General features: G+C 41.5%; 1 protein-coding gene across 1 annotated transcript; it reads right to left on the bottom strand.

Annotated features, from left to right (window-relative positions):
* Nucleotides 1–1,431: 1,431 nt before the first annotated feature.
* LOC115004563 (solute carrier family 12 member 3-like) lies at nt 1,432–22,742 on the bottom strand (the record flags this gene model as incomplete). Its single annotated transcript, XM_029426227.1, is given in 19 exon segments — nt 1,432–1,514; nt 1,637–1,711; nt 1,837–1,909; nt 2,020–2,175; nt 2,391–2,492; nt 3,258–3,381; nt 3,526–3,633; nt 4,071–4,231; nt 4,339–4,423; nt 4,634–4,733; nt 5,229–5,372; nt 5,632–5,708; nt 7,587–7,625; nt 7,628–7,699; nt 7,815–7,954; nt 8,131–8,218; nt 12,759–12,903; nt 13,200–13,242; nt 22,667–22,742. Coding segments are annotated over 19 exon segments (1,891 nt in total), but the record flags the coding sequence as incomplete, so codon positions are not given.
* Between the last annotated feature and the right edge of the window lie 874 nt (nt 22,743–23,616).

Genomic DNA, 23,616 nt, shown 5'->3' with positions numbered 1-23,616 from the left:
TCATTAGCATTGTTGGGTCTGGTGTCTTTCAGCTTCTTCTTCACAATACCCCACATATTCTCTATGGGGTTCAGGTCAGGGGAATTGGCAGGCCAATCGAGGACAGTAATGCCATGGTCAGTACACCAGTTACTGGTGGTTTTGGCACTGTGGGCAGGTGCCAGATCATGCTGGAAAATGAATTCCTCATCTCCATAGAGCTTTTCAGCAGACGGAAGCATGTAGTGCTCTAAAATCTCTTGGTACACAGCTGCATTTACTCTGGGCTTGATGAAACACAGTGGACCAACACCAGCAGCTGACATGGCTCCCCAAACCATCGCTGACTGTGGGAACTTCACACTGGATTTCAAGCAACTTGGATTTTGCTCCTCTCCAGCCTTTCTCCAGACTCTGGCGCCTTGACTTCCAAATGAAATACAAAACTTGCTTTCGTCTGAAAAGAGGACTTTGGACCACTCTGCAACTGTCCAGTGCTTCTTTTCCATAGCCCAAGTCAGACGCTTCTTCCGTTGTCTTGAGTTCAGAAGTGGCTTGACCATGGGAATACGGCTATTGTAGCCCATTTCCCGGACACGTCTGTGAACAGTGGCTTTTGATACCTGGACTCCAGCTTCAGTCCACTGTCTTTGAAGCTCCCCCAAATTCTGGAAGCGACTCTTCTTCACAATGCTGTTAAGGCTGCGGTCATCTCTCTTGGTTGTGCAGCGTTTCCTGCCACATTTCCCCCTTCCAACAGACTTTTTGTGGATGTGCTTTGAAACTGCACTCTGTGAACAGCTTGCTCTTTGAGACATTTCTTTTTGTGTCTTACCCTCCTGATGGAGGGTGTCAATGATGGTCCTCTGGACAGCAGTCAGATCAGCAGTCTTCCCCATACTTGTGATTTAGTTTACTGAACCAAGCTGAGTGTTTTTCAAGGCTCAGGAAACCCTTGCAGGTGTTTCGAGTTAATTAGACGATTCAAGTGATTCGTTGAACACCCTACTAGTATACTTTTTCATGATATTCTAATATTTAGAGATAGGATATTTGAGTTTTCTTAAGCTGTATGCCATAATCAGCAATATTAAAATAATAAAAGGCTTGCAATATTTCAGTTGATTTGTAATGAATCCAGAATGTATGACATTTTAGTTTTTTTAATTGCATTACAGAAAATAAAGAACTTTATCACAATATTCTAATTTTCTGAGACAGTCCTGTACATGTAGTTCTTGTTTGAATCCTGGAAGGGGCAGAGATGGTGTTTATACTCTTGTCCTCCATCAAACCCTGGATTAACTGAAATAAAATCATAGGAATTTGCTATGTATAGGGATTGATTTGTAGATTGTACCTCAAAACTTGTATAGCTGTAGTCAGAGTTCATTGACGGTGCAAAAGTTTACTCCCAGTGTTCTCTACTCTAATTTGAAATAAGGCTCTCACCATGTAATTGAGATGGATGAAAGACATCCAGTCCCTCCCTCATTCTCAGAATGCAAACACCGTACTGTAGGTCAAAGGCATCACTGAAAAACACAGACAGCTTTATTGCAAAAATATGATTATCAGTGCCTATGACAATGGTTCAAAAGTATGCACGCACACACACGTGCACAGGGTGAGGTTTAATAATCCTCACTGTATTCACTGCAGTATTCCTATGTAATCATTCTGGAAACCCATCAGTGGAACATTTGGCTTAATTACGACCCAAACCTTCCCCCTGGTGGACAGTCAACAACATTAGAAAAAGAGATAAATAAGGCCCGTCTCTCAAAGCAAGTTCAACTTCCTCAGGCTCTCTTTGAGGCATCTAGATTCACTGAACCAATTAATCCAATTGTAAACATCTGCAATGAACGAAAGAAGCCATTGCCACATAAGCAGCTGGACAGCAGCACTGTGGAGCCCCAGTTTATAGCTAAGTACAGAGAAGAGCAGCAGAGTTAGAATGGAGTAGAAGATGACAGCTGTTTGGTGTCTGACATCAAACTGTTTATGGTTTGTCTAACCGCACGTGTGTGAGTTTACCAGGCTTCTTGTAGAGTGTGTATCCCAAAAGGAAGAAGACAATGCCAAAAGCAATGAGGGCTGCCCACCAGCTCAGCAGAAACATGATAACCAGACAACACTCAGAGCCCAGCAACGACAGCCACTTACTGTAGAACCTGAAGAATGGATGCCAACCTGCCAACACACACACATACACATGTGCATACCATAGACATAATGATGTCTACACACTCACCATTATAACCAGGAATTCTGCTTTCTCATATTGCTTATTGCCCAGTACAGTATTTAATAAGTAATCACTTCATGTGTGGATTTTGATGTCTTAATATTAATTCATTATCTGTCTGTTGATTAAAGCAAAATGTATTGTTTTCTGAGTTTTCTACATGGTGAGTTGGTGATTGAGGCATGGAAGCAGCTAAAGTTAATCAGAGAGTATGAGCAGAGGTAGAAGTTGGAGATGATGGGAGCAATAGTGTTCAACTCAGCTGGTGGAGAGAAAAGACAGAATTTAAGAGAATTATGGTTTTAAAGTAATAACACTTAAGATTTTCATGAAGTGAAACCCAATTATGACACTATTTATGGTCTGCAATATTAATGCAATAGCAGTTCCATGTATTTACATTCTGTAATGACATCTCTATAAATAGTATTAGCGCCGGTGTCCTCCATTCCTGGATTCAAATTGCCTACCTACACACTAGGGACGGACAGGCAACAATGCAGTTTGTAATCCAGGGTTACTGTATCAGCTTCACTTTTTACTGTTCACTCTCCTAAAGCTGTATCAAAGCTTTATTAAGTTAATATTAATGCAAAACCAACATTTTCTGCTGCTGCTTTGCTTCACAACGAAAGTGTCCTACTGAAACAAAGGGTGGCTTTTATTGTGAAGCGTTCACAGGCAACACAATGTGTTAGAGGTTAGTACTAACTCATTAAAAATGCAACTAAACAACAAGATGTGATAATTTTGGGCAGTTTTTGTCAGCCGATTATTTTTTATTTTTGCTAGGGAGAAGAAGCAACAACAGTGAGCTGTTAGATGAAGAGCTGCATACTGTATATCTACATTGTTATTACAGTCTTGTAGACAATTTCCCCATTTTAAGTTCTAGTTTACGCAACCAATTTCCCAACCCATATTCTTATTAAGAGGTTTCAGAACATTACAATTTCAATTCAGAGTATAATTGCTGAAATTCCTTCTGGTCATCAAAAGGGGTCAGAGGTTCTCTTCAAAACCTTACCAATGAAAATTAAGCAGGCAGCAATGATGTACGTTAGTAGGTAGGCTCTGAGAGCTTCATCATTCTTGCCATAACCTTTGCCAAAGAAGCTGATGAGAGGGTAGAGTTTGTCCTTACACAGACACTACCAGAAAAACAAAATCATGTTTGTGTTTAAACAGGTACAGTGAGATGGAAAAGGCTGCACTGAAATATAAAAATAAATAACATATTCAGAAATATTGTTTTTCTGGTATGTAGGCGTGTGTGCGTGTGCGTGTTTGTGTACCTGAAAGACTTCGGGAGCAGAGACGAGGCATTCCAAAGCAGAAGACAGTGTTGCTCCAAATATACCAGCAGTGATGAGAGGGGTGAAGGCTGACACCATGCTCATCGTCTACAACCAAAAATGTACTGTCTGTTTGATACAGGGTGACCTACTGTTAGTGTAACTTATTATTTCAGAAGGAGACTGAATCATTTATGCAGAATGACATTTTTGTTGGCTTGCTGTTGTTTTCATTGTGTATTTTCTGCTTCTTCTTGCAAGGAAAGAAAAGCCAAATAAATGTCTTTGAACTGACGACAGACAAGGCAGCTTTATGTTTTGACAACCCAAAGTCGCAACAGGAGGTTATTGTTGGGTGTTTGAAATTCTAAAGGACTTCATTACCAAGGAACCATGTAAGGAGTTTGTTTGTGCTTTGCAGACTCACTTTGTGATTTAGACTGAAAACAGTGTGGGCAATTTAACATAAATACATTATATAGCAATTTATTATATTGCGAAGCATTTCACATAATTGTAAGTCTTGTGAGTGCGCTTGTTCTCACCTGATAGTAGTTACTGATACTGTAGGTGCAGGTGTTATTGTTGATACACTCTGTGAAGTCCCATCCATATTGACAGGCTAAACCAACACAATCCTCACTAGATGAGGACGGTAACAGGGTGTCGTTTAAGAGGCCAGATGCATCACACACCACACAGGATCCTGGGAGGAAACACATGGACACAAGCATGCATGAAAAAATATGCACATGCATACATTATTTAACTTAAAATAAAAGGCAGTCTAAGATTTGGTGGGACATAGAGTACCAATGGTTGCAGAGATGATGAGGTAGGAAATAGTGGTCCAGAATATTGCAGTCAGTGTTCCTTTGGGGATGGCCGCTATTGGATTCTGAGAAGGAGAGGTCAAAAGACACAAGCATAAGGCTTTTAAAAGTACAATTGAGTTATAAATTGCCACTGACATGTTAATCAAAACTTGTTTGTATGTACGTGCAGAAACAGGATGATGTGTGAGGCAAGCAGGCAGGTTTATATACCACGCAGGACAATGCATGATTGTTGTGAAAATAAATGGGCAGCGAGAAACAAACTAACATACCTTCAGATCTCCAGAGATGTTAGCTCCTGCCAGGATGCCCGTTGCGGAAGGGAAGAAAATGGAGAACATGCCAAAGAAGCTGCCCTCTGGTCCCTGCCAGCTGAAGTCGGAGGTAAAGCCGTGTGTTTAGTTTGCGGGGAGCAGATCACCGTGTTTAAGGACTACAATTTGAGTCGGCATTACGAGATGAAACAGAAACACGCGGAGAAATACAAAAACTTTACTGATGCTGAAAGGGCGCGGACATGGGAAGCTTTGCTAGCTAATCTGCAAAAGCAGCAAGGCTTTTTTTTTGCCAAGCTTCACACATCCAGGGATGCAGCAACCAAGACCAGCTTTGTGATATCCCACAAAATCGCTAAAAACAGTAAGCCATTCTCTGAGGGGGAGTTTGTCAAAGAGTGCTTGGTGAACTCTGCAGCACTAATATGCCCTGAAAAAAAAAGAAGCATTTGAGCAAGTCCCGCTGTCCAGGCGAACCGTGACGAGAAGGATCAAGGACATTGCGGGGAATCTGGAGTCTCAGCTGCAACGTGAAGTGGCAAGTTTTGACTTTTTCTCCTTGGCTTTGGACAAGAGCTGTGATGTCACTGACACAGCCCAGTTACTCGCATTTGTCCGTGGGATAACGCCGGACTTCAAGATTACGGAGGAGCTGGCAGCAATGCGGTCGATGAAAGGGACGACGACAGGGAGCGATCTGTTCACTGAGTTAAATGTGTGTACGGACACGCTGGGACTGAAATGGGACAGACTGGCAGGTGTCACATCGGACGGTTGTCCAAGTCTTACAGGGAAAAATGTCGGACTTTTGAAACATATGCAAGATAAAGTGACTGAAATCGACCCAGATCAGAAATAGGTATTTTTGCATTGCATTATACACCAACATGTGTTGTGCAAGTCAGTGCTAAAAATGAACCATGTTATTGATGTTGTTACTAAAATAGTAAACTTCATCAGGGCACGGGCATTGAATCACAGACAGTTTGTCGCACTTTTGGAGGAGCATGAGACTGAGCATCGTGACATCGGCTACCACACACCTGTCAGATGGCTCAGCCTGGGCAAAGTGCTAAAAAGAGTTTGGAACCTGAAAGCAGAGATTCAAGAGTTTTGTGAGAAGAACGTCAAAGACTTCCCAGAGCTCTCAGATGCAGACTAGATGGCAGATTTTGCATTTGCTGTTGATGTGACTGCACTGATGAATGAACTAAACACCAAACTGCAAGGCAAGGGACTTTTTGTTCATGAAATGCACAGCCTGGTGAAGGCTTTCATGAGAAAGATGCAGTTTCTTTCAAGCCAACTGGAGAGCAACACTCTCACTCACATGCAAACCCTGAAAGAAGTCACACCATCAGCTGGTCACCTCCTCAGGTACTCATCCATGTTAGGAGCACTGCATGGTGAGTTTTCAAGGTGATTTGAAGATCTCAGAACAATCGAGGATGAAATGCACATGATTTCCTCTCCCTTCACCTGCAGTGTGGATAATGCACCCAGTGATGTTCAGCTGGAACTCATTGACCTGCAGTCTGATGCAGTACTGGCAGAGCACTTTAAGTCAGGATCTCTGCTGGATTTCTGCTCTTCTCTCAAGGAGGAGAACTTTCCAAAAACATGAGGAGACATTCTCAGAAGATGTTGGTTCTCTTTGGCTCTACTTACATATGTGAACAAACATTTTCAAGATCCAGGTATAGATCCTCTCTCACTGATGATCATCTGTCAGCTGTGCTTCGCATCTCCATCTCAGACATTCAACCTGACTTTGATGCACTCGTTAAAGCCCAGCAGAGACTAGATTTCTCTCACTGAACAAGAAAAAATAACTTAAAAACACCAAATGAGGTGGTTAGACTACAAATGTAGGCATGTAAAGGCACCAACTAGTAGTGAACTGGGACACTTTCTTTGGAAGCCTTTTTCTCAAAATCACAGTTCAGTGATGTTCAGTGACAGTTCAATATGATGTATCTTGCTTAATGTTTGGAGCACAAAGACACTATTGTGATGTCTTTAGAATGCTAAGAAACTTTACACAACTTTCCAACAGTATATGAAACTCAAAATGTGTTTTGTAGTGAATGTGGCTGAAAATGTTCACTAATATGAGTCACAAATGGTAAAAAAAAGCGTTCACATTTTGTTTACCATTGTTTTGGGAAATTTGATTGAATAAATGACACTTGTTGTAAGGCAACCTCACTTTTTCATTGCTTAACTATAACATATACTCTTACCAGCTTGTCAAAACAATGCTATTTACTGCTTTTTCTAAAGAAATACAATTAATATTATGCAGAATTGAGTTCAGCCTTTTGGCCCGGCCCTCCACAATATTTTCTGTTGTTCATGTGGCCCAATGGAAAAAATAATTGCCCACCCCTATACTACACGAATAAATGATTATCATATTACTATATATCATAATAATTTAAATTATTAATTATCACGCATACTTAATACAAACATAACATACACACATATATTATGATGGGTCTACTCCTCCCAATAAGCTTAAGTTATGCTAAAATAAGCCTATTGACTGCTAGCTCAATAAGGTATAGAAATGAAAGGGGTATCGATCTTCTCATCTAACTCTCGGCGAGGAATGGAATAAGCTTCTCTCAAAATATATTAATTTTGTCACTTCTGCAGCAGTAAAACATTCAGCGCAACATATACATCATTATATATAAATCCCCAAAGAGGAGTATGCACCCACATCCAAACCAAATAGATCAGATGCTGAAGCACATCATAAAATATATTATATGTATATTGCACCTAGGCAGATGTGCTCAAAACGCCCTACTTGTAATAAGTAAGTGACATTTGGAGCCCTGCAGTGTGCAAGCTATTTTTTGTAGTTCATTCTAAAATCCTAGCCTCCAGTATTAACCATGATGGCAGTTTACCATGGTGTCATATATTTTGTTGCGCTAACCTTTGACTCCCACGCCATGCCAGCCATAGATATACTGTACCTAGTAGACATGTGACAGTAGTGATGCCAATGATGCGAATGTCATTGGTTCGATCCACCATGACGCCATTTTCCTCAGGAAGAAAGTACAGAGAAATTACAGGTGTGTTTAAACATAATGAAAAACTGTGTTTACTGTGCAGAATCATTGTAAACGTTGCTCCACGTATATATTAACAGACTACTTACAGACATGAGGTCTGTTACAGTCTCAGCAAAGCCCACAGTGTGCATGACCACAGTTGCAGCATTAGCAAAAGCAAAGATCAGACCGATGGACCCACCCAGCTCTGGAACAAGACTGCGACTGATCAGGAAGTAGGTCCCTCCTGAAGACAAGAGCGGGAGGGGGAGCAGTGAAAAACATGTATTGTGGGAAATGTGGTATTTATGTTAGAAATTCCTGACAATAAAATGTAACAATATCAGATAAAGTCCTTCTTTTGTTTACAGTAATGACACATGCATTAAAAAGGTTGCTGCATGTATAACTGAGCGAACAGACCTGCTTTGACCTTGCCGTTGGTAGCAATAGCTGAGGTCGAGAGACCAGTGATCACGGAGAAAGTGAGAAATAATGACAGTGAGCTATACTGTATAGGTAGTGTGCAAACAAGTGACAAAACTGTGTGACGTATGCGTGCAACGCCATTTTGGATGAAAAACAAATCAACAAATCACTAAAGCGAACAACTACAACAATACAACTCTGACTTCTTCAAAGTATTTTGACTCTCTGGAGTCCTCTGCAAAGGCAAGATTCAGAGAAAATGTCCAAATGTGCGGCCTTGACCCGTACACGCTAAAGCCGTCGGATTATATTGAGGATTTAGATTCATTACCGCCGATTGAATATTCGGATATTGTGAACTACCTTGTGCTACAAACGTCATGGGCAACCAACGCACAAATGAAGGCATACAAGAGCTTAGATGCTTATCATTTCTTTGTTTCTGGCTGGGTTGGTAGTCTTCTTACCAAACCAGTGAAAGATGACAGGGTGCTCGTCTATGCCCGTGTAAATCACTCTCAAAGAGCTCGAGATACACTGCTCAAGCTATGGTTTGTGAGTGAGAAGAGCGGCGATGTTATCCTCGCACACTGTGATTGTATGGCTGGATTAAGCAAAGCATGTTCTCACATTGGTGCTTTGCTTTTCGCTAGTGAAGTAGGCTCAAGAATAAGCAAAACAAAAACATGCACAGAAGAAAAGAGCAAATGGCTGCCATCACATGTAAAGAAAGTGCCTTATTTACCAGTCAGCGATATGGATTTTACCACGGCCAAAAAAAGACCACTTCGCCTGGTGACGAAAGGTAAGGTCTTACAGTGTTCGGGTATATCATAAGCACAAATGTAACGTAAACATTGAAAACATAGCTTTAGCATGAAGCTCTTACCAGATATAAAGTGGACGCCACACACACGGGTGAATTGTGCTTTTTCTTCTGTTAAATCCTTCACGATTTATGTTGCTAAGCCACAGCTTACGGCGTTCGGACAGCAATTGATCCCTCTTTTGTGGATCGTTGTTTTTGATGATTTTAGGAAATCTAAAGAACCGTTTTTCTGGGTCACGAGTAGCGTTATTACCACAATTATACACTGCGCACAAGGTTGGCATTTTCTTTCAATCTCAGACGTTTAAATACAAAGAAAATTACGAAGCGTTGCAGCAACTCACACATGAACGGCCGCAGTCTTGGTTGTCTATATCATCCAACATGGTTGATTTACGGGTTGGGAAATAAGCGTGACGTCACATGCACACGATCTATACTGACAGACAGCTTTGACTGTATCTACTAAAACTAAATTTAGACAGTGAGCATTGCAATGGATGTAAAAGGCATATTTTGCAAGCTCTTTCATTCTAGCCTGGACCCCAGAATGCTTACCGCTCATGACTACAGCACCGTCATATGATTGGCCTACAAGGATCTTTTTGTATTCTAGACCATGACTTTCCAATATGAGGACTATTTTCTCAGTAAGCCCTGCTGCATCTAGCTTCTCAGCAGATTCAAAATGGAGAAAACTCTCCTTGATAGTGCCATTGTAGTAATATTCACTGTTTTTCACTTCTTCTGTAATTTCAGTTCGAACCATGTCTACCAAACAATCCAGAACTTCATTCTGAATGATTTTGCTTGTGTACTTTGCATTATGACAGGAGGTCAACCTTTCTTTAACAGCTTTGTCATGGTTAGCAATTGTCTCTAAAATTGCCTTGAAGTTCCCTTTATTATCCGAGTCTGCAGACTCATTGTGACCTCTTTGAGCCATGTTTTGTGTGGCAGTTAGTAGTAGCACCGCTATTGTTTTTATATATTCCCTATTTTCTCAAACCTCTCCGTTATGTTCCTTGTTAAGGACATTTAACAGTGTTGTGTTAGTTGCTGCATCCATCCATCCATCCATCATCTACCGCTTATCCGGGGCCAGCCACCCGTCTGAGAAAACCCATTTCGGCCGCTTGTACCCGTGATCTCGTTCTTGCTGCAGCTCTCTGATAATCCCTCCATGTAACCATTGCTTGTTTGTGCCGCTCAGACCTGGCATGTTTTGCCAACTCTTTGTAGGTTGCCCTCTTCCAGTTTTTGAATCCCAATTGTGAGTCAAATACAGTTTGCAATTAGTGGGACTAAAATGTCTGCAGGCGTAACAATACGCACAGTCCGACAGTTTAGAATACTCAAGCCAGGGGTGAGTGTTGTACCAGGCCGCCTTGAAACTCCTTCTTCTGTCCCCCATTAAGGTCCGTGGAAACAGTTTCAGATTTGGCTGCATCGGTGGGTCTTCTTTACATTTGCTGATATCTGTGGAGAAAGACAAACCAAAATATATATCTTACAAAAAATAGGGACATGCCAGGTGTCTGTTTGTAGGCGTCTGTCCATACATACCCCCAAAATCTAGAACACTGACATCACAACTGAAATAACATTTTAGAACACCCTCACAATAGAACGCTGACATTATCTATGTGTATTATTACTACACACTTCTACAAGGACATACCATATAAAGTATAATTACACTGCTTTAGAAGCAGCCAAATGTTTTTTCAACCTCACAAACATGATGGTCCAATGCTTGTAGATGCACATGGATCTTTTGTCTGCGTCTCACACTCTGCTTGTATGTCACCCTCAGCCTCATTCTCTGGATCTTCATCTGTCTTTCTTCTCTGCTCTGTGCCCTCACTTTGGAAACCAATCTCTTCAAAGATCAAATCCTCTGGCTCTTTTTCTGTAGCGCTCTCAACTTCTAGACGTTTCTCCTCAGCTTTTTCAACACCTGGATCATCTGGCTCTGTCTCAATGTCTGCCTCATCATTTTAGTTTTTCTTTTGGGCACAGAAATAGGACATAATGTCCTTTCTTCTCTTCATGTTGAACTATGGACAAAAAATAATGGAGAGGAACACATAACACTTAGGAACCCAAAATATAAATAACGTTATATCGATTTGTATTGGTGAAGCCTTTGCACTTATTTAAAAACTAAAACGTTACAACTACATCTAGCAAAACCGATGGAAACTAGTTATTAGGGATGGGCACAAGTAGTTAATTCCAAGGTCGAAGGCTCGCATTAATTCATTCTAAATCTATTTTTAGAACGCAACAAATCTGTCTGGAGGAATAAGGATGCACAGCAATATTGCCTACCAAACGCTTAATGCTTATTCTCAATCAAAACAGTCACAGTTGCCATATGATATTAACAATTTATTTTTCACTACTTCAAAACATTTTTTCACCAAAAAAGTAAGGCGGGTCACAATTTACTTGACATGTAGCCTAGCGGTAACGGTAAAAAATAAAAACGTAGCCTACATCAAAAAAACTAAAACCTGAGTACCCTTGTTCACTAATGGAGCTCATTTGAAACGAGTACTACACGAGGAATAAATTACTAACACTCATCCTTACTAATAATATATAGCTAGCTAGCTAGCAAGCCATCAACTCAGGCTAACGTTAACGTCTGGCTGACTGCTATTAATCCTTTAACACCTAAGCCTAAAAAGCCTCAACATTTTCGACTGGACTTGGACTGAAATTCTTTCAATTGCGCAAACTATGACATAATTACGGTAATCCAAAGTTTTGCTTTTAAAATGTGTCATCTCCGACACATTCGGTGTTAAAGGGTTAAGTGAACTAACAGTCAACAACAACATTTCTTGACCTGAAGTCTTACCTTGTAACAATCACACAAATAAAATAGTTTTGCTCACCTTTAATTCTTGATTCTTGCTTCTTCCTGTAGTCAGGTAGTTGGTAGGTTTTAATCGCTCGCGCTTCAGTCATGTGTCAGCCAGCAAGTCTAAAGGGTCCGACTAGAATATTGGGGCACATTTGTTCCGCCTTTCGCGTCAGTGTCATATCATCACAAAAAAAATCTTTGTTCGTAGGGGTCCACAGGTGGGTCCAGGCTCTATGTTAGGGGGGCACTGGCCCCTCTTGCCCCCCCCAGAACCGCCACTGCCTCAAAGACAAAAAGAGGGCCTTTAGGTCAGGTGACAAGGAAGAGCTAAGGATTGTTCAGAGGGAGCTAAGGTGGAAGATCAGAGAGGGAAAGAACACCTACAGGAAGAAGATGGAGGAGCAGCTGCAGCAGAGGAATGTTAGCGGTGTCTGGAGAGGCCTGAAAACCATCTCTGGGTACAAGCCAGACTTTCAGCCCAAGGGGGACCTAAAGCGGTTGATCAGTCAGGCGCCCCTCCCCCGGCTCATTCCCCCGTGCTGCATTCTCCATTGTTCTTATCACTGGTGAAGGACCCTGCCATCTCCACCCTGCCCCCTCCCTCAGCCCCCCACTGTCAGCTACTTCACACATACTCTCTGTCTCCTGCTTCGCCACTCCACCCACTACCTGCACTTTGTCCCTCACAACCAACCAGGTGAGGAGTGAGCTCAGAAGGTGTAAGGCAAGAAAGGCTGCGGGTCCAGATGGCATCAGCTCTAGGCTTCTCAAATCTTGTGCCGACCAACTGTGCGGGATTGTGGAGCTATTATTCAACCTGAGCCTGAATCAAGGGAGGGTACCACAACTGTGGAAAACATCTTGTGTGGTACCCGGGCCAAAGACCCCCCCACCCCAAGGACTTCAACAGCTACAGACCGGTGGCTGGTGATGAAGACCCTGGAGAGGCTGGTCCTTGGCTATCTTCGACCCCTTGTGAGACCATCGATGATCCCACTTCAGTGCCACCAACCTGGCATTGGGGTGGATGACGCTGTCATCTACCAGATGCAGAGATCCCTCTCTCACATGGAGAAGGCTGGGGGCACTGTGAGAATCATATTCTTTGATTTCTCCAGTGCCTTCAACACCATTCAACCCAGGCTGCTGGGGGACAAGCTGGAGTGCTCGGGGGCGGATCATCACCTCACCAGCTGGATTCTGGACTACCTCACCAGCCGTCTACAGTATGTGAGGACCCGAGAGTGTCACTCGGACACAATTGTCTGCAGCACGGGGGCCCCCCAAGGAACGGTTCTGGCACCGTTTCTCTTCACCCTCTACACTGCAGACTTCACCCACAACACAGCAAAGTGTCACCTGAAGAAGTTCTCCGACGACTCTGCTATTGTCGGCCTTATCTCTGGTGGGGATGACAAGGAGTACAGAGAACTGACACAGGACTTTGCCCTCTGGTGCCAGAGGAACCACCTCCTGCTCAACATAGGGAAGACCAGGGAGCTGGTGGTGGACTTCAGGAGGTGCCATCATTACCCCCCCCCCCCCCCCCCCCCCCTAACACCAGTGAACGTCCTGGGTATGGACATTGAGATTATAAAATCTTACAAGTACCTGGGCGTTCACCTGAACAATAAACTGGACTGGTCAGATAACTCTGCTGCTCTGTTCAAGGAGGGACAGAGCAGGCTTTATCTGCTAAGGAGACTGAGGTCTTTTGGAGTGCAAGGGGCACTCCTTAAGACCTCCTTTGACTCTATGGTGGCATCTGCTATTTTTTATGGAGTGATCTGCTGGGGCAGCAGCATCTCGGCTGCTGACAGGAAGAGACTAAAAAGACTGGTTAAGAAGACCAGCTCTGTCCTGGGGAGCCCGCTGGACACTGTAGAGGTGGTGGGAGACATGAGAATGATGGCCAAGCTGTCCTCTCTATTGGACAACATGTCCCACCCCCTCCAGGACACTTTGTCCATACTGTGAAGCTCCTTCAGCGGCAGGCTGCTTCACCCGCGGTGTCTCACGGAGAGATACTTTAGGTCCTCTCTTCCTGCAGCGGTCAGACTGTACAATCACCACGGCACCTGGTAGACCACCACACCGAGAAAAGTCTATGCCAACACTGTTGGGCAATTATCAATGCCATGTGCACTCTTACACATTTTTTCCAATGACTGTACTTTTATTACTGTTACTTATTCTATTTAATTGTGTACTCGCCACTTTACTCTCTTGCTCTTTGCTGTAACAACGTAAATTTCCTCGTCGTGGGACTAATAAAGGATTTCTGATTCTGATTCTGTGCTGCCTTAATAAGTAATGAATAAAGTATGAAATAAAATCAATACATACAATGACATATGAAATATATAACCATGTGATTTTTAGATAATAACGTATAACTGTATGATTCATATGTATAACCAAGTTAAAATGAACAAATGAAGTAACTGTAAGAGAAGAAAAAAGATTCTAAGAGACGGCGTTCTTCCTTCGTGCCAATTCACGGAGATCGGAGATGTGAGCTTCCCCACCATTGGAGAAAAGACATAGAAGGAATATCTAAATTGCTGAACTACGGACCGAATTTTGGATTACAAATCTGTATTTCTGAGTTTTCTGCCCTGACGCCCACTTTAATACTTTTTGCTGGAAGCCTTTTTTATTACATCATCCTGGATTCATTCTTTTTTTTTTTTTTTACATTTGACCACACCATCATTTCTGTCACATGGATGTTTTATTTTTACTATGTCGTTTATTCTGTACACACGACATCTATTGCACGTCTGTCCGTCCTGAGAGAGGGATCCCTCCTTGAAGTTTTTTTCATTTTCCCCTTTAATTATGAGTTTTTATTTACAGAGTTTTTCCTTGTGCGGTGCGAGGGTGTTGTATGCTGTACAGTCTGTAAAGCACACTGAGACAAATGTGTAATTTGTGATATTGGGCTATATAAATAAATTTGATTTGATTTGATTCCCACTGGGAGCACAAAACCAATGTATCTCATATGCTCAGAGACCGTGATGCTCATTAAAAGTGGTGATGTGAAACGCTACTATGAGACAAAGCACAACGTTTTTGACCAAACGTATCCACTCAAGTCTGAACTGAGCTCACAGAAAATAAGCAGTCTCAGAGCCCAATATGATTTTGATTTGTGACTAAATAAAGCAAATAGGCCTACCTGTCAGCATCATCAGCCACAGAGAAATGTTTAACCCAGGATGTGCTAGCCTGGGTTAAACTGTTCAATTGTTAAGATGTGTTGAGACTGATTTATTCTAACATTGGTTGAGACTGTTAAATCAAGATGTGTGTATATATATATATATATATATATATATATATATATATATATATAGATTGAGGTAAACAAATACATATGATAGTCTTTCCAATGTGGATTAATACAATTTAGGATTAATTTACCTGACAATTCCCCCTTTACACACCATTTATGGTGTGTATAATCTCCAGTAAATATAAGGCACCGAGTGGTGTACAAATTCAGCATATGGTATACAAGAATACATTCATAGTGCACTTGTTTTTATTCCAGTCATAAAAAGTACCTTCTGTATAAAACCAAAGAACTTCATTTGTTATTCCAGCATAAAGACAATTAGCTTCAGTATAATAAAAAACACTTCCAGTAAAAGACAGTAAATATTAGTAAACTTTTAATGTCTGTATAAGACTGTAATATCTGTATACGACTGAGAGACTGTGACTACAGTACGAGACTGTAACTACAATAAAGTCAGTGGCTTCGGTATGGCAGCAAAGAACACTTTGTAGAGTTATTCACACGAAATCATCTTCCTCCTGGCTGTCGTGTTCCTGCTCTATATCATAGTCTATGAGTAACTTGGTTTGCTCTTGCATAAAAAACTGACCTTTCTCAGTTTCTTTCTCTTTGGTCAGGGCAGTGGTGATCAGTCTAGTGGTCAGGGTGTGGATACATGGAATGCAACAGCATCCACATAGGATTAGTATTCCTATCATTATCGGTATGAACAACACCAACATCTTATACTGACCAAACCAACGCTCCAGGGGGCCTGTGAAGTAATTCTCTACCCCACTGTTTGATGCTAGCTCTTTGCTGAGTCTGTCAAGTCCTTTCAAAGCTCTGGTAAAGGATCCATCAGGGGCTGTGTTATTTGGGATGAAAGTACAACACAGAGCCAAACAATTTGCAGACACCCCCTTTTTCAGCTAGCACCATGTCTAATGCAATTCCGTTCTGTAATCAGGCTAGTTCTATCAAATTGCATAAATCTATGGAGAGGGGCTGATACTCGTGTACATTTGTTTTGTGATTGTGGAATCAATCAATCTCGTCATGCGGCTTCTAATTTATGGTATATAACAACATCCACATACAGTAAGTATTCAGAATCAGAATAATCTTTCTTGTCATGTAGGTTTTCACCTACAAAGAATTTGCTCTGGGTTAGCTGGTACATGAATATAAAAAGTGCATAAATATTTATAAAATATAAACTATGGAGATAATGTACAAATTGATATTGATATAGCTATTAATGCTGAAGATACCAGTGACATGAGAACTCTCCATCTCCCGGACCGTCTTTCCATAGCATCACCAGACTAATTCTCTACCCCTGAATTCTCTGCTAATTCTTTATATAATGTTGTCAATCTTTGTAAGGCTCTAGTAACTGATCTCTCTGAAACAGTATTATTTGATATAATTGTGCAACAGGATGATCCAAACATGGCACACACACCTCCTTTCTCTGCTAGGAGCATGTCTAAAGACATTCTATCATGTCAATACGCTGGAAGCTGCTTGTTGTTCAGCTTGTCCCTTAACGGCATCCCTTGTAATAATTAATAAACCTCTGTTAGATGCAATGAATGTAATTAATCCACATTCTTATTAGTAGTTGCCCATCATAAAAACAATGAGTCAAAACCTGCTTCAATTTGATCTCTGGCACTCCCCGGGGGACTCCTACTGCATCTCTTGTATGCTGTGGAGCTGAAGCTCTCCCCAGGTGCTGTGTTTCTCTTCAGCCGAGTTCAAGCTCACAAGAGTTTGACCTGTTGTGGGCCAAACATAGAAACGCTCGACCAGTGTCATCAATGCACATATTTCAGTCTTGTGCTATTGGTTCTGTGAGTTGGAAATCTCTTAATGAGATTTTTGCAAATTGGGCTGAGTGGTTCTGTTACACTGTGCATCATTGTTAACAGACAGGTTTACTCTGTTATTGGTCCAAGTAGTACTGGGACTGGGCTTAAAGCAAGGAGGGGCCTGACTGGTACACACACACACACACACACACAATATATTTACTGAGCTAGTGGTATACAGTTTGCAGTCAAGCCACATATTCTTCTCCACCTATCCCATCTCCCTGCTATTCTATTTCTTACTGTAGTAACTTTATATCCTTTCCTACTGACTGCTTTGAGATTGCAGTCTTCTTGTTGTCTACCTTTATCCTAAAGTGTCCTTGTGGACCTGCTCCTAAAACCTCAGCTGCCTAAAACAAACAGTCTCTAATCTCTGGGATGCGATGAAACGATGGTGAGGAATAATGGATCACAATCATTTATTTTCTTACATGTCACTCCTCTCCGTGGCAGATGTGCTCCTCTGCCCACCTGATCTGTTCTGCATATTGTTAGAGAAGAGGGACAGGTTATTACGTCACAGAAATCAAATTTGATGTGGTTGTGCAGTCTCAGGTGTACAGGGCTATACTCACCCTCCTGTGATGACTCTGACCCCCATTTCACAGTCCCCTTTTAAAACTTCGGGTTGTTGAATCTTCACTGATGGTGAGACAAGCGCCCCTATGGGTACCACCTCCCTGTGTAGTCAGACTTCACCACGAAGAGGTCCAGTTTCTGCTTTATGGAGTCAGTGTCTCTCACAAGAGTGGTGATATATTTATGTGTCAGGTGTCACCAGGATTCTCTCTCTCTCTACACCTCTCTACCTTTCTTTCTTTCTTCCCAAATGGTGGTATATTTCTAAATATGGCTTTGATAGTTTTCCCGGCACAGATAGGGAAACTTGGCATGATTTCCAATGTTCTTTTATACCATTAGTCTTTCACACTTATTTACATCAACACTGATTATTGTACCGTAAATGTTCTTATTCTGTCTAATGTTTTATGTCTTTGCAGTGCAAGTACTTTGACCTGCAATTCTTACGTAAAGCTTATTATTATCATTATTATTATCCTTTACCCACATTACCTTATTTTACAGTTCATTTAGCTGTAAACACTTTAGCTACTGTCATAGCATCTACTGTATGTGTTGGAAATACTTCAGCTCATTTTATACACGTCTATAATCGTTAAACTATATTTATTTCCTTCATATTTATTTAGTTCAGAATATCCGTTTCAGCACATCTGCATGGATTTTATTGGAGTCGGCATTCGGCCTTTGAATCAAATGCTATGAATATACTCTTTTAATATAATACTCAATATAATACTCCCCCTTTTGAGACATGGTCAAATACCGTGTCTCAATACACACATTTATATAATCTTCTTGGTAGTACTGAGTTCTTCTCTGGTCAAGTGTTCTTTCGTCAGTCGTCTCTGTCTTGTATGTAATTATTCTTAGTCCAAACGGCTTGTTCTTACTTTGTAGCTGCATTCTGCATCTCTTTCAATATCTCTGTCTTGTGTTCTGGTGTGTTTGTCTTCTCATTTACATATTGTTGTCTACTGAAACTGGATCAGTTCTTATCATGTGTTGTGCCTTTATATAAAGCAATATACTTTGGTAGCTGTACTGCCTTCAATAAGTCTTCTATTAGAGTGAGTAATATGTTTGTTAGTCAATGTTACCATACCTTTATGCTGTACTTGTTGAGCAAACACATGTTGAACATGCATAGTTACCGTCTGTGTAGATATCTACAACTTTGTCTTTCTTGGATCTGCATGTCTCTGTCAATGCTATCAGTTCTGCTGCTCTGCTGACAGATGATTGGGTAGAGCTTATGCTTTTAATACGTCTGTCTGTGTCACTACAGAGATCTTGTCACATTCGGATCCTCTAGGTTACTTTACATGATCCGTTAACAAACATTTCTATCTCTGGTTCCTCTTAGGGAATGTCAGTCAAGTCTGGTCTTGGTGAAGTTCCTTGTCCGTCTCTGTCGTTCAGTCATGTGGTTCTCCGTCCTCAGCTGTTGGAAATAATGTAGACGGATCAAAGTTGTACATTATTCTATAGTCAGATGCGGTTGTGAAAACAAAACTGACACTGCATGTGTCACTGTTAAAGTCAATGGCCTGAATAACACTTGATGCAGAGGCCTGACCTGCCATTGAAGCTGCAGTTACTGCTCATGTGCAGTCAGGCATCGCCTTATCTACTGGGTGTAGTTGTGAAGAGTAGTGAACCACTGGTCTACTCTTATCTCCATGATTCTGTGTTAATACTAATGTCATGAAGTCTGCTGTTTAAATAAAAGGCTTCTTATAGTCTGGTATTTCTTTTTGAGTTTACCAAAACTTTATTTTCTTAAATAATTTGTCAGCTGTTTCATTCCCTATTATCTTATCAGATGCTGACATAGGGTTTTTAGAAATCTGTTTTGACAGAGGATTAATTAATAGTGCATCATTTGGCACTCAGCTTCTACAGAAATCACACAATTTGTCTCTTATTCTGGTTTAGGTGCTTCTAATTAAGTTCTTCCTCTCCTCTTCCAGTGCTCTGCCTGATTGTGAAGTGTTGTAACTCAAATTCTTTACTATTGATTTGAACAATTGTAGTTTATTATATCAAGGCGCTCACCATATACTTATGGGATTATTATGTAAATGCACACTTCTTTCCCTCAAACTGGATTCAAACTAAATCTGACTTTCTTTTACCACTTAGCTGGAAAAGAATGCGTTTGCTATGTCTATTATTAAAAATGTGCTCTCTGGATCTCTGGATGCTCTTGGTACTACAACTTTATTTACTACCTGTAACTCTCAGTAACTCAGCCATCCTATATATGGCAGTTTTCCTTACTGGAAATATAGATTGCTCCTGACACTTGATCTAATTCTCTCTGACACTTCTTGCAACTTCTCTTTTAGGTCCTTTATTTTTAATTTGCTTAAAGAACCACCCTTTGGAAATCCGAACATTTCCGTCCAAATTGATAAATTTGACAAACTCTCTTCACCATATTTCTTCCTCATGACATTTACGATCGGACCCTCAGGAGCTTCTAGCTCCCTACACTGTTTAGCACCCATACTAAACTCTCAGGAGATTCTAACTCCCTACCTCAGAAGATTCTATCTCCCTACTATTCGTCTGTCGACGATTATAGTCTTTCACAAAATGTCATGAGGTTTGCTTAATATTTTTGGGAGAGGTGGGAATGGACAGCCATCCAAGAGGGAATCACGCCGGCCTTTTACAGAGGGATACAAAGAAGCCGTGACCGTGTGTGTTAAATGGGTTATGCTGACACTTCTTGCTTAAACAGATACCATCTCTAATATGGCCTGATACTAAAGTCTTTTATTATTATTTTTTATTCTGAACGTAATCCATCATTAGCTGATTGTTTTTATTTTACGCTCTTTATTCTGAGTATTTTGCGGCTCTGTTCTGCTCTAATCATTTCTGTCTGCTCCAGAATTACACAAAAAGTCTACATATCTGTCATCCACACACTTATTAAACATGTTTTCTCAAAAACATATAAGAGACAGTTTTCTACACTTTACAATTCAGCCTCCTTTAATTGACTATGATAGTGTGTGTGAATGCAGATATACGACCTGGTTCCGGAAGTGTGGATCCCTGTTGCTGGGGAGTCATGTTCTCTTGTCAGTCCTTTTTCTGACGTCCGGTCTACAGTCTCCCTCTCTGGGGTTCTGGTTTCACATTTTTCTTCTCTTTAGCTTTCCTCAATTCAATTGGATTTTTAATTGTAATTTACCAATTTGTCTGCTGGTGCACGGTTTTAAATTTAGGTGCGCTTTAATTGCCGTCCTATAGGTGGAGGTGTTTAAATTTTGTAAAGTTTCTATAAACTTTTAGTTGTAGTCTCAATTTTGTCCACCAGAGGCATTTAGCTATCAACCGGATGTGGGTTTTTTGTTGAATTCCCACCGGATGAAGAAGGATAGAAAATGGAGGTTTCTCTGTTCTAAATTTTCTCTCCTTCCAGTTTGGAGAAAACTCGCATCTTTAGTTTAATCACTCGGTCACTACATCACTTCTGCATTTATTTCCACTCACAATGCTCCAGCATAAGATTCAAGGTTTAGTTTATCACAATTTTACTTTCTCATTGCCTCGTAGCATCAAGTAGGCGGAATTAGCGACCCAGCATCACTTAGCCACAGTTAGCTGGTCCTAATCTCTGAGGCCTTTCACAAAAACGTCTCCTTCTTTCACGTTTTTCCAACTCAAAACTACTTCACATACACTCCACGGTTCTCTTTGATTTCACAACCGTCCACCAATCAGTTTGAATAGTTTTCACCTGTTCTACAAACTCCAATGCATTAGCTAAATATCAGCGCTAGCTTAGCCTCGCCTTAGGCCTGCTTGAGACACACTTTACTCACAACAATACAACAATACAACAAATCTTAACATGTTTTACACTATGCTTGCCCCAAAGGAGATGATATACAACATCTGAGACTATGAGGCGATCGTCATCGGTTCTCACGTAATTCAGGATTATAATCACTATCCTCCTTTGGTAACAACACTGGCTTCTAAGCCACGCTTCCCTTAAGTCTTTTAATTAAACTATACCTATCTGCCTTCCAAAGGACTTCTTTAACATTAAACTAACTAAGCTTTCTTAGCTACCTTCCTTAGGTGTTTTCGTATTAAACTACATCAATGCAAGCTTACCATAAGCTTTATCCAGTACCAGACCGGACACCCACCTTGGGATTTCTTTGATTAAATATGAGCTCTCGGCCCTAACCAGAACTATGCTGGAACCCTCCATAGGCTTTTTTAATAAATATCGTGAAACACAATTAATATTTTCAATGCTTGCTCTTATCACATGTATTTCAGCATTCAGGATTACTTTTTATCGTTGAACAGCAGTTGTATTAGCTATGACCGTCGAACATTGTTGCTGGCATTCATTAATAAGTTTTCCTCGTCTACCTGCAGTGAATATTTGATTTAACCGGTGTTCACTCTCACCTGATCTTTTGCACGTGCAATGAATACCAGACAACGATACTCGGCGATCGTTCTTCACTTCTCCTTTCGGGAGCCCACCCAGGGACGCCAATTAAAGGGTGGAAAAAGTTGAAGAACTCGGAGCTTGAATGTCGAATCAAAACAGCAATCCTCTAGTTCAATCGATATATTTATTAACGTGATAAGTCAAACATAGAAAATACTCTCAGCTGAGGACACAATTTGCATCGCCGTTTCCATAGACTGCATGGCTCAAAGAGCCCCCATGTTGCTGTCTCACGGCTCCGCTCCAGTGTGTCCAAAGAGTCGTAAAACATGTGGCTACATAGAAGGAGTAGGCGTTGACCTTCTCCTCATTGGTCCTAGTTTGGCGCCAACACGCTCCTCCGTCAGCAGTCAGGAAGTAATGGTTTGTTGACCCGTTTTCTTAAAGGGGAAGTGCCCCTATTATGTTTGTAATACACTCAGTGCAGAAAATACATAATTGCGCAGAAACATATTCGTAGTGTAGATATATATATATATATATATATATATATATATATATATATATATATATATATTGATTGAGGTAAACAAATACATATGATAGTCTTTCCAATGTGGATTAATACAATTTAGGATTAATTTACCTGACACTGACCAGGGCACGTCCTTTATGTCACGCACTTTACGCGAGCTGTACGGGCTACTCGGCGTCCGCTCCATTAGGACTAGTGTGTACCACCCGCAGACAGACGGGCTGGTGGAGCGGTTTAACAAAACGCTGAAAAATATGGTTCGTAAGTTTGTTCACGAAGATAGTCGCAATTGGGATAAGTGGTTAGACCCTCTGTTGTTCGCAGTGCGGGAGGTTCCCCAGGCCTCCGCGGGATTTTCTCCCTTTGAGTTGTTGTTTGGCAGGAAGCCACGGGGTGTTTTGGACCTGGTTAAAGAAAACTGGGAGGAGGATCCTAGCACAAGTAAGAATGAAGTTCAGTACGTCCTGGACCTGAGAGCGAAACTCCATTCACTGGGACAGTTATCACGTGAGAATTTACTCCAGGCCCAGGCACGTCAGCAGCGGCTGTACAACAGAGGGTCGAGACTCAGGCAATTTTCACCGGGAGATAAAGTACTTGTATTGCTCCCTACCTCTAGCTCCAAATTACTCGCCAAGTGGCAAGGGCCCTTTGTGGTCACCCGGCAGGTGGGGGACGTCGATTACGAGGTGGTGCGGTCGGACAGGGGGGGGGGGCGACACAAATTTACCACCTCAATCTCTTAAAAGAGTGGAGAGAGGTGGCCTCTGTCTCTCTGGCTACTACGGTGATGGAGAAAGATGAGCTGGGGCTGGAGGTATTAAAAACGGTAAAATCAGCCCCGGTTTTTTGTGACAGCCAGCTTTCACCGGGTCAGAGAGTGGACGTTGCCACGTTGATAGGGCTTTTTGCCAATGTGTTCTCCCCCCTGCCCGGGCTCACCACCCTCGCACACCACCACATAGAGACGCCCCCGGGCGTGACGGTACGGTCACGGCCCTATCGGCTGCCTGAACACAAGAGGAAAATTGTTCAGGCGGAGCTTCAGGCCATGCTGGAGA

Source organism: Cottoperca gobio, unplaced genomic scaffold (genome assembly GCF_900634415.1).
Source record: "Cottoperca gobio unplaced genomic scaffold, fCotGob3.1 fCotGob3_134arrow_ctg1, whole genome shotgun sequence".
Lineage (NCBI taxonomy): Eukaryota > Metazoa > Chordata > Actinopteri > Perciformes > Bovichtidae > Cottoperca > Cottoperca gobio.
The sequence above is the reverse complement of the archived record's forward strand: the minus strand, read 5'-3'. Positions and strand labels throughout refer to the sequence as shown.